This window comes from Hemicordylus capensis, chromosome 1, assembly GCF_027244095.1.
Source record: "Hemicordylus capensis ecotype Gifberg chromosome 1, rHemCap1.1.pri, whole genome shotgun sequence".
NCBI lineage: Eukaryota > Metazoa > Chordata > Lepidosauria > Squamata > Cordylidae > Hemicordylus > Hemicordylus capensis.
In genome coordinates, this window is record NC_069657.1 from 192653413 (window position 1) to 192673185 (window position 19773).

The 19773-nt window shown below is 44.1% G+C and overlaps 1 protein-coding gene across 4 annotated transcripts in view; it reads right to left on the minus strand.

Moving 5' to 3' along the window:
- The window catches only part of LOC128331046 (sodium channel protein type 2 subunit alpha-like), a 169749-nt gene that overhangs the window by 80078 nt on the left and 69898 nt on the right, over positions 1-19773 (minus strand). For 2 of the 4 annotated variants that reach the window (XM_053264426.1, XM_053264419.1), the window contains exons 5-10: positions 17656-17784; positions 14554-14645; positions 13574-13801; positions 9752-9815; positions 9114-9255; positions 1742-1948 (exon numbers count right to left, since the gene is read on the minus strand). In XM_053264426.1, coding sequence (XP_053120401.1) covers positions 1742-1948; positions 9114-9255; positions 9752-9815; positions 13574-13801; positions 14554-14645; positions 17656-17784 — 862 coding nt within the window. Of the gene's footprint in view, positions 1-1741; positions 1949-9113; positions 9256-9751; positions 9816-13573; positions 13802-14553; positions 14646-14742; positions 14835-17655; positions 17785-19773 lie in introns of all 4 variants that reach the window. The other 2 variants (XM_053264432.1, XM_053264412.1) reach the window with 1 other exon arrangement.

Below are 19773 nucleotides of genomic sequence, written 5' to 3' on the forward strand. Positions count from 1 at the left end.
GGCCATACCAGGCCTTGCAGAGGCCATTTGAGCATGAGCAGTGGCCTTTTTTTCCAGCAGCCATTTTTTAAAAAAATTATTTTAAAAAATGACCACCACACATGCTCAAATGGTCCCTGCGAGGCCCTAGAGGCCAGCAGGGGAAGGGGGAACCTTTGCAGACACCCCCCATGGCCTTTAGGAAGCCCCCCAAAGGGGCTACAGGTAATTAAAAAAATGTCACTGTACACATATTCAGTTTCGCACTATGTACAGAGAATCAGGGCTTGTGAATACTGAGCTGAAGCTTATGAGCTAGGATTGTATTCATTTGCTCTTACTTTGCTTCTTGTGATAAGTGAGTTAAATGTGATGTCTTAATAATATGGCTATTAATGGTGAGTTTGTCTTTGAATCTGTGTGAAATCCTTAGTATTAAGGCCCACTGGGAGTTTCTTGCTCTCTTTCTCTCATTTTAACTGTCTTTCTGAAATACTAGAATATATTCCAAGCAGTGACACAGTTTACTCTGCATATCCTTTAATTATTTTCAGAGTATCTGGGAAAAGTCAAATTCTCCATTTATTATTAAAACTTATGTAATAGTGATGCTACAATGCATAGTAGAGAATTAGACAGGCACTTCTGTTTAGTTTTCCAAGTACACCTCCACATAGTATCTGGGTATTTCATGAGCCCCAGCATACTGAAATTTGTAGTTTTCCATCATTTTTTGGTCTGGCTATGTCCACTGCTAAATAGTTTTTGAAATATTAAAAGATTAATGAGCTTGACTTGTATTTTTGAGCTGATATTATGATAAGGTTATCTGAAAGATGGGTGTCAGATATTTGGACAGGGGGCACAATTTCAGTGCTTACCCTAGGTGCTATTTTCCCTAGATACGCCTCTGCTCCCTACTTCCCTTCATGCATGAGCTTCAGAAATATCCAGCTTCTGTTTGTGGTTAGGAACAAGCCAGGATTGGCCATGACATCTGAACTGTGGATCCTGGCTTATTCTAATCAGTGGTCTTCAAATAAACCACCATCTGAATCCAAAGTTTGAAGTTAGTTTCAGATCATGGTTAATATTCAGATTTAAATGGAGGGGATTATAACATCCACTAGAGTTTGGGGAGGCGAGATGTGTGCCATGAGGTTAAAAAAACTCTTCTCCTTGTGCTATATCCCCCCCCCCCCGCCCCAGCTACCTAGCAACAAAGCCCTTAGGATCACAGCTGTAGCCAGCCCCAATCCTGAGTTCTATGGCACTATATAGCACAGTGGGAAGGGAAAAAGGCATCCTCTGGAAGTCCCAAACAATGCTATGAGACTCCTAAAAGACTCCTTTTCGAGGCTGGCTGGAACCTTGAATTGAAGTACTCCCATTATGGGGTGGGGATACACTGCAATTTTTTTTGTAGGTCCCGCTGGTATTTACTATTGAGAAGTGCATCAAATAAGTGATGTATCCATACTGCTATCTGCACAGCTTCTGGCAAAGTGAGCGCTAGTGCACAAAACCTATGCCACATTAGAACTGTTGGTCTGTAAGGTGCCACAGGGTTCTCTGGTGTTTCTGAACAGTTTGGTAACTCTAGTAGATAACATGTATTTAGAAAAGCTAATGTTGGTAAGGAAAATCCAAGCATACATTGGAACGTCTGCATCTGCAAGAAATCTCAGGACCGCGGTATATATTTACACATCTGTCTTCATATTTGTGAAACATTCCATACAGGCACAAAGGTTTTCAGTACCTGAGCTTCCTCTTGATGTTTTTTCAGTTGCTCAAGCATCTCCTGAAATTCAGCCTCCTTCCGCTCTGCCTCTTCTATAGTAGCTTGATTCTGTTCTTCGTAGGCCATGGCAACAACAGCCAAGATCAAGTTGATCAGGTAGAAAGAGCCCAGGAAAATCACCAGGACAAAAAAGATCATGTACGTTTTGCCAGCAGCACGCAGCGTCTGGGGAAACCATAAGCAAGTATGGGTTATTGCATTAGTAAATCCTTTTAACCGGATTAGTAACACAGCAAAGCACTGAGTCCCACTGACACTGAAAACCATGTGCTCATATAAGCACACAACCAACTGCAGCCCAAATTAAATACTCAGTGTTTCTACTTTGTATATTTATAAATGTGGAAAGCAAAACTTAAAATGCCTTTTTTAAGCCAATGCCAGTGTATGCCAATAATCTGTCAAATAAATGATATTGTAACAATATAACTGTTATAAAATACTACTGATTTATATACCTATAATAATGTTATAAATAAGCACGTGAGCTTGCCTACGTAAGATGCAACAATGATAGTGTAGTAATCACTACTTGTGGATTAATCATAGAAGTAATGCTATTAATACATACTTTTTAAAAATGCACAAATCAGAAACTACAGGTTACTCACCTGTAATGTTGGTTCTTCTAGTGGTCATCTGGCCTTTACACTAATGGGCTATGTGCCTGCGAGAGACCTCGTTGGAACCTAACAAGCTCAATTCTCCTGCTTTGGGCAGGAAAACCTGCCCCCCAGCCACTATATGTGGCTGCGCCACTCCTCATCCCCTCAGTCACGGAGACTAGCTTCAGTGAACCCTGCGCAGAGGATGGGAGGGCATGTAAAAGGACAGATGACCACTAGAAGAACCAACGTTACAGGTGAGTAACCTGTATTCTTCAATGCGGTCTCTGTCTTTTATACTAATGGGTGCATAACAACCTAGCACCCAAAGAGGAGGGAGAGACAGAAACAATACATCAAGCGAAAAGCGACTGCAGGACACTCCTGCCAAATACAGCATCATTCTGATCCCTGGCATCAATAGCATAATGATGGATAAACGAGTGGGGTGAAGCCCAGGTAGCTGCCTGGCAGAGAGCATCCAAGGGGACCACACAATCAAAGGCTACAGAGGTCACCACTGACCATACGGAGTGCGCCTTAACGGTTGCAGGCAACTGCTTATGAGCCAATTGATAGCAAAGTTCAATTGAGGAAACCATCTATCTAGACATGGATTGGGCCAAAACTTGGAGACCTTTACGCGGCCCATCGTAAAGTATAAACAAGGAAGGAGTTTTCTTCCATTCAGCAGACCTCTGGACACAGAAGGATAACACCTGACTCACATCCAAACGATGTAACCTGCAGTCCACATCCGAGGAAGGTTTTTGGAAAAACACAAGTAAAGTGAGTGGTGAAGAGCAGTGAAACATAGAGACCACTTTGGGAAGGAATTTGACATCTGGCCTGAGTATGACCTTGTCCTTGTGGAACTGAAGGTATGGCTGGTCAACCCTTAGGGCCCTCAACTCACTCACTCCTAGCGGAGGTAACGGCCACCAAAAAGGCAATCTTCCAGATCAGGAGACGTGGTTCAATTGAAGCCAAAAGCTCAAAGGGAGGCCATAGCAGACAAACCAAAACCACAGACAGATCCCAGGCTGGTGACATGACAAGAACATCTGGAAACACATGTGACAAACCCTTCAGGAAACTTTTCACTATCAGGTCCTTAAACTATGAAGCCTGGGTCATCGGAGAACATGCCACAATGGCAGCCAAATGTACCTTAAGGGAGAAGAGCTTTAAACCAGACTCCTTAAGGGACAACAGATAATTACATATATCTTTTACAGAAGGATTAAATACATCAAACTCATGCAACGAAGTGAATGAACAGAAACGAGTCCACTTGTGATCATAAGACTTCCTTGTGGACTGCTTTCTGGCTGCAACCAAAACTTTCTTGAGTCTCAGTGGGAAGTTGGCAGGACCATCCAGGCCATCAGATGAAGGGGCTGAACATTCGGGTGGAGCACCCATCCCCCTTCCCACGACAGCAGGTCTGGTAGGGCGGGAAGGCGCACCCAATCCACTGCCAACTGTCTCAGGGCCGGAAACTAAGGCCTCCTGGGCCACTATGGGGCTATCAGGATGGCCCTGGCCCGATCCACCCTCAATTTGTGTAGGACCTTTGGAATGAGGGGAAACGGCAGACACACATACATAAGAGGGCCCATCCAAGATAGGATGAAGGCATTGCCTAGAGAGCCTTCCCCTTCCCCTCCCCTGGAGCAATAGAGGGCATACTGAGCATTGTCCCGGGAAGCAAAAAGGTCCAGAGTTCTTTAGAAAGGCTGTGTCATCCTGCAGTTGCACCCTATAAAAATTCTCCAAGCGTTGATTAGGCTGAGAAAGAGTCGCAGGCTTTCTCCAATGACCCCACATGACCCCCAGCAATGCTGAGTTAAGGGGCAAAGCAGCCAGTACCATGGCCTCTGAATTGATCAGGCTGAACAATGGGTCCAGTTCCTCTTTCTGCTGCGTACCAAGGCTGATGCCTAGGGCCAAAGCCATGCGGGCCACATAAGTGGAGTACTGTTTCAGGTCCTCTGACGGGGAAACCGGCTTTGAATCTGATTGTATATAGAGAGGGGATGACCCCCGAGAAGCACCTTCAGATTCCTGAGAGCTGGTATCACTCTCATAGTCTGACGCAGGAGGAGCCAGAGAGTCCTGAGCCAAGGGCATCAAACCCATAGGGGAGGCCAGTTTGCTAACCGGCTCATCCAGTACTGAAATGGGAAGCTATACTGGAGGCACCTAGGGGTGTGCATGGAACCGGCTGGCCCGGTTTGGTTAGAGTCCGGACTGGACTCGAACTCAACTGGGCCAGTTCACACCAGCACCCCCTCAAACCCTCCACAGTTCAGTCTGGGGGGGGGGGGTCGCGAACATTTTCCTATTAACATTAAAAAAAATAAAAATTACCTTACTCCTGGGGAGTTGCTGGAGGTGCCCTGGGGGTGGTCCATGGAGGTTCCCCCTCCCCCTGCCAGCTTTCTATATGTCCCCCTCCAGCCAGTTCGACCACTCTTCGGCCAGTTTTGAGCCTTTCCTGCTTGGCATGGTGGACATTTTGGAGGCCACCATGCCTTCATAATTGGTCTCTGCGTGGCCTGGGTCATGCAGAACAAACAACACAGGTGCAGTGGTCCCCAAAATGGCCACCACGCTGGAAGGGGAAGGCCTGAACTGGCCAAAGAGCCGGCCAAATGGCCAGTGGGGGGAGGGGGAACCTCTGTGGATCTCCCCACCACCACCTCCAGTAACTCCATGGAAGGGAGTAAGGTATGTATTCTTTATTTTTTATTTTTAAAAGAAAAATGTTCACGAACCCCCCATACATTCAGGGGGTGTTGGGTCCTGGGTTGGACCTAACAGGTGGTGGTTCGGTTCAACCCCGAACCATTGAACCAAGTCAGTTTGACGTCGAACTGTCTCGATGTCAAGCCGGTTTGCACATCCCTAGCAGCACCCACAAGCCCAGAAGCCTGCTGTAGCAAGGGAGCTGAAGAGGGCAGTTTGCTCAGTTTGATCCCGAGGGAAGCGCTGCAGTGAGTGGGAACATGGCCTCCCTTCTGAATGTGATGGGGGCTCTTGCCAGCCTGGCACAGTTCCAGGTGTCCCATACGTGAGACCTTCTGTGTAACGAGGGCCATACTGAGGCCTAACATAGTCTGAATAGTCTGATCGATAGTCCATTTGATATTGACCACATGACCCAGAGTCCTGATGCCAAGCGGCATAAGAAGTCTTGACCGCAACCAAAGGTGAATGGTGCTCCAACGCCTGGTACCAATCCAAATAGGCGGGCTCATGATGGTCCCAGGCCCGATCTTGCCTGTAATTGGATGAGCACTAAGAGGGATGCGCTCCTGGTGCCTTCAAGGAGATGAATGATGGCTAGGAGAATAGGCCTCCATTTCTGATGAAGTGTACCCTGGCTCATCCGACACCACAGAACGTTCTCTACTTGAGTGAACCCGAGCAGGAACCAAGTTCAACAAATCCTCCTCCAAAGCCAAGCTAGGTTGAAGCGTGACCAAGGACTTTGGTGTAGGATGATCCAAATCCACTTTAGGTTTCTTGGCCACTGGGGCCTCCGATGCAAGAACCAACACGGCCTTCTTTTTTGGTATAGGAAGAAGATCCTATTTTGGTATGGGAAGAACCCACTGGCAAATCACGAGGCAACTTAGATGTCTTCTTCCTCCTTTTTGGTATTGACACCATGGGAATCGAGGAAGACTTTGGTACCATGGGTGTGGAATGCTTAGGGAGATCTTCCGAGCGCACAGGCTCACTCGACATCATCGAGGGAATAGCACTAGGAAGTGCCGATACTGGTATTGAGTCCAGATTTTCCGCCTCCACAGGAGTAGACACTGAATGCTCCGATTGCACCGATGAAGCCATTTTAACAGATCGCTTCAACGATAAGGCTTCCAACGAACGGAGAGCCAGGTCCCACAGGGCTGCACACAGGTGAGAAGCCCTATTCTTGCAAGACTGCTTCATAAATTTCTGGCAGTGAAGACAGGTCTCGACAATGTGGGATTGATTCCCCCAGGCACAGGAGACACTTGGTATGAGTATTAGGGGAAGGGATCTTATATCCACAACGAACACATTTTTTAAGTTCGTCATGCCCGGCATAAATGCCAAAGGCCGGGCGGCCACCACACTCTGTCCCAGCAATGATCGGAGCTCCAAAAAGGGGAAAGACCTGTAAAAAACCAAAACGCCAAGAAAAAAACGCTACTACGTGAAAGAAATAAAGAAAACAAAGAAGCAGGGAGAAAAACAACAAGGGGATAAATAGATCCTACTCATTGTCGAGCTGCAGACTCCATGATGTTCACTGAAGCGTGGACGCCGAAAGACTGAGGGGATGAGGAGTGGCGCAGCCGCATATAGCTGCTGGGGGCGGGGTTCCCACACAAAGCAAGAGAATTGAGCTTGTTAGGTTACGATGAAGTCTCTGCGCAGGTGCATAGTCCATTAGTGTAAAAGACAGAGACCACGTCGAAGAACTTACACATTCTTGTGAATTCACTTAAATCAAATGCACTTTAGCTTTTTATTTTTATTTTTAGCAAAAACGTATATATTTCAGACTAAACACAGTCTGGAAGCAGTTGCCTTGGCAGTAGAAGTGTGTAGGGGTGTGCACAGAACCAGTTGGTCGGGTTCAAGTTTGGATCCGAACCGGACCAGGCCAGTTCGGTCTGGCACATCTTCGAAACCCCACCCCCCCGGTTCGGTCCGGGAGGTGGTGGTTCGTGAACGTTTTAATTTTTTTAAAATTTAAAAAATGGGTTTTTTTACTTACCCCTTTCAGGGGAGTTGTTGGAGATGGAAGGGGGTCCGTGGAGGTTCCCCCTCGCCCTGCCGGCCATTCTGCCAGCTCTTTGGCCTGTTCGGGCCTTCCCCCTCTGGTGCAGTGGCCATTTTGGAGGCCACTGTGCCTGTGCAATTGGCCTCTGCATGGCCTGGGTCTCACAGAAGCCAATTGCACAGGCGTAGCGGCCTCCAAAATGGTCGCCGCACTGGAGGGGGAAGGCCCAAACAGGCCGAAGAGCCAGCCAAATGGCCAGAAGGGGAAGGGAACCACCACGGACCCCGCACCTCAACCACCTCCAACAACTCCCCTGAAGCGGGTAAATTAAAAATATATATATCGGGGGCTGTTCAGTCCAGGGTTGGCCCGAACACTGGATGGTTCAGTTTGACCCTGAACGGTCGAACCAAACCAGTTCAACCTCAAACCTGTTGGCACATCCCTAGACGTGTGCCACTGTTGTTGCTGGGAAGACACCACCACCACACCTCCACCGCTGCCAGTGTAGAGAGCCCACCACCATTACCATGAGAGGGCTACCCATGAGGATACAGGTCACCCCTATACCATTGCCAGCCAGTGTTCCACAAGAAGAAGACCAATAACATATATGCAATATTATATGTACAGCAGTTTTGAATAGTATTTCAGAATTAAATTTTATTTACAATTTAAATTTATTTTATTTACAAGCTTGATGTTTAACCTGTATTTAAATCCCTTGAGAAATATGACAAGGATTGGAAGTACAAATCAATGTCAAACTTGGCTGTTTTTTACAAAATGGTTTTGGGAGCAAGTTGATCTTTAGGGTTTTTTCTTAGTGTGTATATGCAAAACCCACTCATTTCTTTTGCATTCTGATTTTGTACATAATCCTTGATAATGAGAAATGTAGGTGATGTCCAGACTAGTAATTTAGTTTGTGACGGTCATCTTTGTTCACTCATGTTCTACAGAGAATCCACACAACTTTGATATCAGCTTGTTGCATTCTTAAATCATAAAAACATAAGAACAGCCCTGCTGGATCAGGCCCAAGGCCCATCTAGTCCAGCATCCTGTTTCACACAGTGGCCCACCAGATGCCTCTGGGAAGCCCACAGGCAAGAGCTGAGGACATGACCTTTCTCTTACTTTTGCTCCCCTGCAACTGTTATTTAGTGTCATCTTGCCTCTGAGGCTGGAGGTGGCCTATAGCCATTGATATAGACCTGACATCCATGAATTTATCTAAACCCCTCTTAAAGCCATCCAGGCTTTAATATTTTAATATAAATGCATAATTTATATTTCCTCCCGTTTTCCCCCTATAGGTTTGATTTATGGTTCAAAATACAATTGCAAACCAGTATTGAGGCTTTTCAAAGCTTCTGTGCCTTTTAATTAAGAGATTCCTGCTTGTAGCTTCTCTCCTTTTATTGCTTACTGTTCAGAGCAACAGCATTACTGCTGAACAGCCATTCAGCTACATTGCAATTGTTTCGTTCTTGTTTCCAGGGACTTTAATTATGGTTTTCCTCTCGTTATTTATTAGCAGTTCCCTGGTTTGCAAGTTAACTTGCCTTTATCTTGGACTGACTTTTCTGCTGCACACATATGCCTTTTCATCATGTAGTGTATTTTATTTACTATTCCAAAAGGAAACAGACTTGAGCTGTATATAACACATAAAATACTGTCAAAGGTTTTCTATCCTCTGTATAAATTTCAGTCTTTCTCTAGGGAGGGAATGTGTGTGTGTGCACACACGCATGTGTATGTAGGTTTACAATGCTTTTTTGCACAAAAGATGCAATGAGATGCAGCGATTCATTTTTATTGCACTCCTATTTACATATGCATCTGGAAAGAGGGTTTTGTGTTTTTTAAAAATGGTGATATTAGGCCTTCCCCACAGATAAAGTATGAGCACAGTTGCATTTCGGTACTTTCTCACCATCATATAAAGATTTTCCCAAAAGTCCTGAGTCATCAGCCGAAAGAGTGACAAAAAGGCCCAGCTGAAAGTATCAAAACTCGTATAGCCGTAGTTGGGGTTTCGACCAGCTTTTACGCACATATATCCTTCTGGGCATTGACTAGAAAACAAGACAGTGAGGAAGTGACTGTTTCTCCATCGGCATTGACATTATGCCTGCTAATGTAAACATATGTTTATGGCTCTGTTTAGTTAGCCACATTATAAAAGCTGAAAGAAAAATAACAAAACTAAACCAAACCAAACCAAACCATGGAAAGACTCAAAGTGATGTTCAGAAAATAGAACTATATTTTGGTGTGCAATGTTACCATTATTATTATTATTTATTATTATTTTTTGATATATATACCTTCAAAACAGCTAACAGCCTAGAATGTGTAGGCTGGCTACTTTCTGCATTTTTATTTAACTGAACTCATTTAGGCTGCATGTGGCTGCAGAGAGATGGACAAGGCAGGAAAACCCTGCTCAATAAGCAGAAGTCCACTCGTGGTTCTTAGGATCCAAGTTATGGTATCTGATTAATTACCCAACTTGAGTTATATTATTAATAGTAGATTCCTTTTATGCATAACATTTTGAACGTTGCTTACCCAGCATCTGAACCATTACCACAAAGCAAGGGATCCTTTTCACCTTCTAAAGTGTAAAAGTGTTCTGTTAAGGGGAAAAAAGAGCATTTTATTATGTTTTTGGTCAAGTCAGGATTGCTTTGTTATAGCAATAGCAATAGCAATAGCAATAGCACTTACATTTATATATTGCTCTATAGCCGGAGCTCTCTAAGCGGTTTACAATGATTTAGCATATTGGTACAACATTCTGGGTACTCATTTTACCGACCTCGGAAGGATGGAAGGCTGAGTCAACCTTGAGCCCCTGGTCAGGGTCGAACTTGTAACCTTCTGGTTACAGGGCGGCAGTTTTACCACTGCACCACCAGGGGCTCTTGAGTTATAAACTCAATAGGCTAAAAAAGGGCATTTTATTAATAGGGGACACAATCTAACAAGCCCCTTGGTACATACAAAGGCTTGTACACAGACACAGAACAGGTATGTTGACTTCTTATCTTAACAAACCTATATTCCATACTGCATTGCATTTGACATTGCTGATTTTAAAAGGCAGCAGCTTGTATTGATGCTACACAGAGGAGTTGCTCTGTGTGTGTGTGTGTGGTGGGGACGAGACAACTGCTGCAGTCAGGTCCTTCATGGAGACCATTTACATCAGCCTCTCATAGTAGCTGCTAAAACACCTGGGCTGGGGTATCACCATCTTATCTCCCCAGCACTGGAAAGTATTTAGAGCTGAGAAGAAAAGATGACAGGTGAGGGGTGCAGAAAGGAGGAGAAGCCCCCATCCCTGCAAGTGCCATTTCTTGACAGGTTCTTCCTGGGAACCATTTTACTAGGAGCAATTTACATTAGGCCCATTGCAGCATTAAGAACCATTAGCAGCTGCAGCCATTTTGTTTTTTTAATTGCATGTAAAGTGCTTATAGAGGTGTTGATCTGAAAGACAGCATACAAATAAACCAAACAACAACAGAAAGGCCCACTATGTGTGGAAAGCTGATAACAGATTCTGGCCAAACTCGGGTGGCTGAGTATCCATTAGAATGAAAGCAAAATGGAACTGCCCCAGCCCCACAATTGGTTTTTACATACTAGGTACACAGAAGTAAATAAGTTTGCAAAGAAAAGGGGGAAAATAACCCAAAACAGCAGGATGAGGATGGAACATGCTCACTGGTCTCCAGGAGCCATAGAATGCTGAAGATGTCTGTTGCGGAAAAAAATGCAACAGCAGAACACTGGATGAAAGAAAGACACAGTGAGAGGGAACTGGTCTGCTTGAATCTTTAACAGCCTACAGTATTATAGCATCTCAAAGGTGAGCATTAAGACTGGGGAGATGCAACATTTTGTTGGAAGATACTATAAAGACCCATTCAAAAATTACATTTTTAGGAGTTTAAGCTGTTTTATACCTAAAAATGCAAAGCATGTTTGCAAACACATGTATCACACAGCTGTACTCATTAGGGTCTGTTGAGTGTACAGTCAGTGGCAAACACAACTTTGGCTGTGTGTAGTGTGAACAATTACAAGGCCTCATCTGCATTTGAAGAACGACATGTGTGGTCTCTACAGGACACGCCAAAATGTCAAAAAGGCAGCACTGGGATTCTTATCATTTGCATTGACACCAATGATATGTGTATAATATATGTAGCTATATATGCCAATCTAGGACTGAGCTTGTATTCTATGTAAGAAGCCTTACAAGCTAAGAACTAAAGCTGACAATAGCCATATACCCCTCCATTGTAGTGATGGAAAGAAAGGAAACATGTGAAACGATCATAATTCTGAACATGAGAGATTAGCAGCACCAGAACTCAGCTATATCACCCTGTTTCCACTACTCCTCAGAACATGTATGCAAGAGTAACTGTAGACTCATTTAGTATCTTGGCTTCTGTCTCCAAACCTCTCAAGAAGAGAAAAGGTTTACTATTCAAAGAGAAAATAGTTAATGGGTTAAGCCTGAGTAGCTGCAGTAGAATTAGAGGTGTGCACGGACCCTTTGGCGCAATTCGATCTGAACGCAGTCCATGGGTATGTGAACCGGTTTGGTCGAACGGATCGGCTGGGTCGGTCGGTTCAATTAACCAGCTTGGACCAGTTTGAAGTGGTTCATGATCGAACCACTTGAACTGGCCTGGTTCACAGTGGTCTAGTTCATGATAGAACCGTTTTTGCACATCCCTAACTAGAACTCTGCTAGATTCATCTCCCTCTATCCATTCAGCCCATTAATTTAGCCCACTAGGGCAAAAAAAGAAAAGAAAAGAAAAAGGATCCAATTTTCAGATATGAATTATGTCATGACCCTTGTCATGAGGTCTGAAGTCTGACATGGAGGAGTCCCAGGATGAAGCCTTGAGATTATTTTAATGAAAGGCGGTATATAAATCTAAGAATAGATAAAAATAAATAAATAAATAAAGGGGTCATAACCCCTGAGCTGGACACCAGGTGCTCTTGAGGTAAAGTGTTTGTGACACCTGAGCCTGACTCTGACACAGAAGACTCATAGGACGAGGCAAGCTTCGAGGGGCCTTCACCCCCACCAATGCCAGCACCCGCGGACCCCCTCAACATGCCCTCATCTGTGTTCTCTGGGTTGGAGGATGAACCTGAAGCACCCCAATCCACACTAGCAGCTACCCAGCTATGCCACAGCCAGCACTTAAGAAATAGGGTGCAGCCCCTTTAAGACATTCCAGGGCCAGGTGGGGCTGCAGTGCTGGCTCTGTATTTAAGGCCTCAGTTTGCCTCGCCTCCGCTATTTGTTGAAGTAATTTTGTTGTGGATGTGTATTATCTTGAGTCTGTTCCTATTTGTGGTTTTCCTGGCTTCTGGCCCTTTGCTTCCCTGGCTTTTCAACCCTGCCTGCGCCTAATGGACTTCGCCTGTTTTGACTCTGACTTACCTGTCCCTACTGAATTGATCTCTGGCTCCTGACCTCTTGCTTGTTTGACTTTGCCTTGCCTGCTCCCACAGTGTGCTTCCTGCCACACCTGACACACCCAGGTATGACAAATAAATATTAACTTAGAATTATTAACTTTAAAATTATTAACTTAGGTATATAAAAACTAAAATGAGAAAACTTGAAGTTTTGAAAAACAGATAAACATTATTCCTTCAGCTATGCAAAACTATTGGCAAGAAAAGGTTATAATTATTATATATTATGCCCCTATTATAATCTTGGGCTTCTGTGGCATTACTGAACATCCAGCCTTCTGTTTTCAACCAGATAAATAGGAGGATAAGGAACAAGACAGAATAAGAAATAGAAAAACAAGAGGTGAGAGAGAGCATCTATGCATGTACAAGAACCAGTCAGAATACAGCAGTGTATGTTTTGGGTCAATTGTAATCAAAGCACTCTGGATATGAAAATCATATGCCATTACATTTGTGAAATTATTCATATATGTTACTTGCTCTTTATATGCCCACACTAGGAGTTTTGCTGTCCAGTCATCAATAACAGGTGGAGAATTGGATTTCCAAGTCTGTAAAACCAGCAGCTAAGGCAACATGTTAAATCTAAGCCATATGCATCTCATTTATAGTTCAAACACCAAGTGAATTCAGATTGAATACCCACACAAGTGAACACCCACTGCTACATCTAGCAGAACTAACAGGATGATTTAGTTTGATCAATATGGAGGGGGAACCAACAAATTCACAGCAAAATGTTTTACTGTACTTTTGGTAGCTGAGTTATGTTCATATTTGCCCAAAACTATTCAGTGAATTCATGGCAATGCCTAGATTTTGTATCCAGGTGTCCCACTGGACCATAGCAGTCCTCTTATTAAATCTCACCTTGAACTGCAAAGTAGCCAGTCCAGTTTAATTCTGTTCCATTGAAGTACTGATCAAAGTATGTGTTAGACTGATTGAAGGGTGAAAGAACACACTTATGCCTCAAGTTGCCCATGAACAGCTGCAGCCCTATTAGTGCAAACACGCTCAGACAGAACACCGTCAGGATCATGACATCTGAGAGCTTCTTCACTGACTGAATTAGGGCTCCCACAATAGTTTTTAGGCCTAAAAGGAGAGAGAGATGTGGAATCACAATGCCTATGTTTGATTCCTGTTTTAGGTGTCAAATAACTTAAAGAGATTGAATGGTGGCTGAAATTAAAGATTTCATGCAAGAAGCTCCCATATAAAAAGCTGTAGTTTTTTACTCATAAGATAAGAGAAAGTCTTTTGGTAATGAATTAAAATAAAGTTTGTATAAAAGGGAAACTGCCAATGAAAATGAAGAGCACACAGTCTAAACTAGTGATATAGAAGCTATTCCATGCTTTGCACAGATCTCATGTAAACATAAAGATAAACCAATCATAACTTTTCAATCATGAAACATTGTAGCATGGCATTTTAAGCCAGAAAATGGCTTTTGGTGAGAAAAGGTATCTTAAGGTAAATCTTCATGCAATGCCCGTGCTATTTCTTATTTCTTTACAAGAGATTCAGCTTTTAAAAAATGAAATTTTCAGTCCCAAATTACTTCAATAAACGGCAAGGTTTATCTTAATATGAAAATCATAGATATTTTCATACTGATGTGGGAGAGAAAATTTGATATTCTATGCAAAGTACAAATCTTTATACTGTCCCATGCAAAAATATGTTAAACTCAAAGGCTGATTTTTTCATTTCAGTATAAACTAAATGTGGATTTATTGTATTAAAAAAAAAAAGGTGGCATGTGGTTAGCACTAAAGCTTTCCCCAAAGGCTGCAGCGTTAATGAATTTAAAAGTCAGCCTCTGTGTTTAGCCTAGTTCTCACCTGGAATGACTGATATAGTTTTCAATGCCCGGAGAACTCTGAATGTTCTCAACGCTGAGACATTGCCCAGGTCCACAAACTCTGTCACATATCTGTAATAGGGGAGTTCACACACAAACACAATGACAGGATAAAAAGGAACATTGGGAGGTACAAGGGACCTAACACCTTACATCTCTGACTTCTTACCTGGGATTACAGAAATAGTTTTCAAAGCTCTCAATACTCTGAAAGTTCGAAGAGCTGAAACATTGCCTAGGTTTACAAATTCTGTTACATACCTGCAGAATTAAATCACAGTTATTCAGACTTCTGGCACATTTCATACTACTTACCTGGATATTTATAATTAAATATTCTCCCTGGCAATTGAACGTGTTGCTTGTGTTTACATTGCCTCCTCTCATCTCATGTTTTTCTACCTTACTTAAGAAGCTCTAGCGCTTGGGTCGGTAATTCACTCTAAAATACACCATGAACTTCTACTTGCCGCTGCTACTTGCCATAATTTGTGTATCATATTTCAAAACTTACATCTGGAACTAGAATGACTTGAAATATAATTTTTATTTTAAATAAAACAAAAGCATTTTCAGGTTGTAAAGATGTACACCAGCGACAATATTAGTCCATGCTAGCTTCAAAGGATGTCAGTTATGTGACTATTTCAGCAATGAGAACCATATCAATTTAAATCTAAATTGAGAGTGTGCTGAACCGGTTTAACTGGTTTGATCGCAAACTGCACCAGCCTCAAAAAACAAACAAAAAAAGGTGGCCGGTCTGCAATAGAACAGAATTGGACCCGGTTCAATTAGAACGTGTTTGACAGTTTGAGTGTCATGGTGGCCACCATTTTGTCTGGTGTATTTACTAGTTTTCTCTCTTGCCAATTGCTTTTCTAACATTGCCTTCCAATTGGTTTTGTGATCTCCTTAGCTCTGGTTGGCTTGTTGTCAGGGCAGCTCTGGCCTCACTGGCTGGTGGGGGGGGGCAACAAGGAGGGATTTTTAAAGTGTATTTAAAGCCAGGCAGTACCTGGCTGGCTTCATTCTGCCTCTAGATTCTGGAGGAAGAGAGCTGCCCTGCCCTACTTTGGCTGGACCCCTGCCCTACTGGGGTCCAGCCAAAGAAACTTTTTTTTCTTTCTCTTGCAGTGCCAGCTGCTTTTTGTTAAGCAACAGCACTCCAGTGACTTAACTGATTGCTGTTTTTATTTTTGTTTGTTTGGGTGGTCCAACAAGCAGGAGATCAGGAGTCAAAGATCAGTCCATTAGGAGCAGGCAGGGTTGAAGTCCAAAAACAAGCAAAGGGTCAGAAGCCAGGGAAACCAAGAACAGGGAGCAGGAGCAGAATCAAGGTAGCATGGGTCCACAATGAATTTGCTTCAGCAAATGGTGGAGGCAAACTGAGGCCTTAAATAGAGTCTGTACTGCAGCTCCACCTGAGCCTGGAATGTCCCTATTTTTTAGGGCTGCACCCTATTTTTTAAAGTGCTGGCTGTGACATAGCTGGGTGGCTGCTGGTGGGTATAGGGGTACTTTGGGTTCATCCTTTGACTTGGACACAGGCAAGGGTGTGTTGAGGGGCTTGTAGGTGCTGGCATTTCCACTGGTGGGAGTGAGGGCTTCTTGAAGCTTGCCTCGTCCTGTGAGTCCTCTCTGTCAGTGAGGCTCGGATGTCACAACCACTTCACCTTCAGAGCCCCTGGTGTCTAGCTCAGGGGTCAAGATCCCATCCTGTAACTCTTCCATGTGCAACTTGGGGTTTGTGACACTAGCCCAGCCAGATCGCCCTCTCCATCCTTCTCAATCACCATTGGCAGTGCAGAACCCCTGTCAGACTGAGGAGGAGCAGGAGGAATTTGTTCCTGGACCTTCTCAGCCCCAGATGGAGGGACTGGTTGTTCCCAGCAGGGAACAGCAACCCCATTAGTATCACCACCACCAAAATGGTCCAGGAACAGCAGCTGCATGGTGTGGGGCCACTTTGAGCTGTAGCAAGGTGACCCTATAGATGCTGCCTGTATCCACTGCAGGGCACAGGTCAGCAGGGGTAAGGACCATAAGCGTCTTTGGATGTTGGTGATCATGAGGCACTTGCATTGTCATCACCCGGATGTCCTTGCTCCTGCGCTAGACTGTCTGGCGTCCCCCTGACTAACATGGCAGCAAGGCACATGCTCCTGCTCTCAAGCAGGGGATAGTACACAGTGAGTGCAGTCAGTGGGCAAATGGTCTGGCCAGCCAGAATCTTGTCTCATCACCTGGACCATTGGAGAGATGATGGCGCTGGACAATCAGCCATTCCATGTGGTGAAGGATGCTGGCTTCCACTGGCTGCTCCAACTGCTTACCCCAACTACCAGGTCCCCTGACATACCACCTTCAGCAGGCATGTGGTGCCCTCCCTGTACAAGACATGCAGGGAGGTCATGTCAGGGTTGCTGGAGTCAGCAGTGCCTGACACCAGCATGCACTTCACTACGTATCTGTGGACCAGCTATAGTGTGCTGCGTGCTGCTTCCCTGTCCCTCATGGTGATCTGGTGAGGGCAGGAGAAAGAAGGGACAGCTGCTGCTGTTGACGTGGCTAGCCCTTCCCATGTAGCAAAGGGCTGACCTACTGACCCAGAAGAAAATCAAAAATTCCTTAATCACCCGATTGTTTGAAGGTTGGGTGGTAGGTTGCACCCAACATGCCCTACTGTCCAACCTGCTTTGGTGTCCCTAGGCACTACCCATGGGAAATAATGGCATGGGTTGAATCCCCATTATTCCCTAAGGGCAAACTGGTGTGATGAATGGACTGGAGTGGCCCCGTAGTTCTATCATAGTGGTTGAACTGACAGTCCAGTTCAAATTTGGTTTGAATTCTAATCAAACTGTGGAAGCCAGTTCAGTGTACACCCCTAATCCAAATTAATCTAAATATCACATATTTTATTTTCAATTATTGGATATACTGTTTCTGTAATGTTTTGTAAAAATTCATATATGTACATTTGTTACAGCTGTGACTCATGCAGGGACAAATCTAATGTATTTATGTGTTTTTTTAATCCACTCAAAAACCATTTTTTAAAAAATTATTCAATACTTACGCAAATGTAATGACAAGGAAATCAAGCCAATTCCAGGGGTCTCGAAGAAAAGTAAAACGATCTATACAAAAGCCTCTTGCAAAAATTTTAACGAGGGATTCAAATGTATAAATTCCAGTGGAGGTGTATCTAAAGGGGGAAAAATCCAAGCAAAATTTTTCATAGGACATAGCACTAGTTATAAATATTTATTCATCCCCAAGTGTGTTAAGAAGAAATCTTTTAAAACTTGATCTCAGAAATGTGATGCTCTTCATTTGCCATAGCAATAGTGTTTTTCTTTTTATACTATCTTAAGGTTAAAACATTAATATACATTATTCATAGAAGCTGCTAGAAAATTATGTGTGAGTATAGAAAATCTATCTACTGCAGACTCTACCATTCTTATGGATTCTCAACTCATTAAGCCTTGTCTGGTTCCTTATACACTGGCTCTGGCAATGTTGTGGGGCCTGAACTACCACTGGCAGGTCTTTGGGCAACTCTTCTGAGTCATAGGCAGGGCTATGTCCTCAGTTTGAAGTGAGGATAGTGGCTCAGGTTCTCCGTGTGTGTGTGTGTGTGTGTGTGTGTGTGTGTGTGTGTGTGTGTGTGTGTCCAACTGTCCGTCTGTGTCCCAGTGGCAAAGGGGTCATCTGGGGTGTGGATTGTCCCCTGTCTGTCATCTCTCCTAGCCTCCACCTCACCCAGCAAGTGGGGTGGGTGTGTCCTGGATCATGACATTCTCATGGATGCTGCTATCAACTCTGATGTCTAATGAGCTTTGTCTTTGACTATTGAATTCAAGGTTCTCTCATATGCTGATAATGTTACAGGCTCATTAAACAGGATTATCGACAGCTCCTTGGCAGAAACACTCAGGCTAAGGGAAGGACAAGGGAGAGTCTGGAGACTGGGTTAAAGGGGACAGTACACACCACACTGTGCCTGAATATACCACAGCTTATATGTGAACATATATATTCATATGTAGTGTAGTGGTTAGAGTGTTGGACTAGGACCTGGAAGACCCAAGTTCGAATCCCTATTCAACCATGAAACTCACTGGGTGACTGGGCCAGTCATGTATCGCCTAACCTACCTCGCAGGGTCGTTGTGAGGATAAACATAACCATGTACACTGCTCTGAGCTCCTCAGAGGAAAAGCGGGATATAAATGTTTAAATGAATAAATAAATAAAATATGAAGTTGTCTATTTAGTCAGACCATTGGTCCATCAAGCTCAATATTGACTGCACTGAATGGCAGTGGGTCTCCAGGGTCTCAAATGGGGATCTTTCCCAGTCCTATCTGGAGATGCTAAGGATTGAACCTGGGACATAGGAACATAGGAAGCTGCCATATACTGAGTCAGACCATAGGTCGATCTCGCTCAGTATTGTCTACACAGACTAGCAGAGGCTTCTCCAAGGTTGCAGGCAGGAGTCTCTCTCAGCCCTATCTTGGAGATGCCAGGGAAGGAACTTGGAGCCTAGATGCTCTTCCCAGAGCGGCTCCATCCCCTGAGGGGAGTATCTTACAGTGCTTGCACATCAAGTCTCCCATTCATAAACAACCAGGGCGAACCCTGCTTAGCTATGGGGACAAGTCATGCTTGCTACCACAAGACCAGCTCTCACCATAGGGTGTGAGTGTGTCTGTGTGTGTGGTATGTTTTAGGAATATAAATATTGCTCAGTACTACAGTAGTAAAGTTGTTGATACTTGTTTTTAAGTCACATCTGCTTGTAGTTCTAGATCTACTAGAGAATGAAGACTGCCATATTTTCAGCATCTTCTTCATGGTTTGTACTGCCTTCAGCATTGTAAAAGGTAATTAAAACATTCAAAGAAGCAAATGCCTTTAAACAGTGGCCAGGAGTTATCAAGAAAAATATGCAAGAATGCATATGGGAGACTTGCTACCACAAGACCAGCTCTCTTCCCAAAAGTAAAGCGTGCCGTCGAATCGGCATCGACTTGTGGCCCCAACAGCGCCCTGTGGTTGTCTTTGGTAGAATACAGGAGGGGGTGACCATTGCCTCCTCCTGCGCAGTATGAGATGATGCCTTTCAGCATCTTCCTATATCACTGCTGCCTGATATAGTACCAGCGGGGATTCGAACCGACAACCT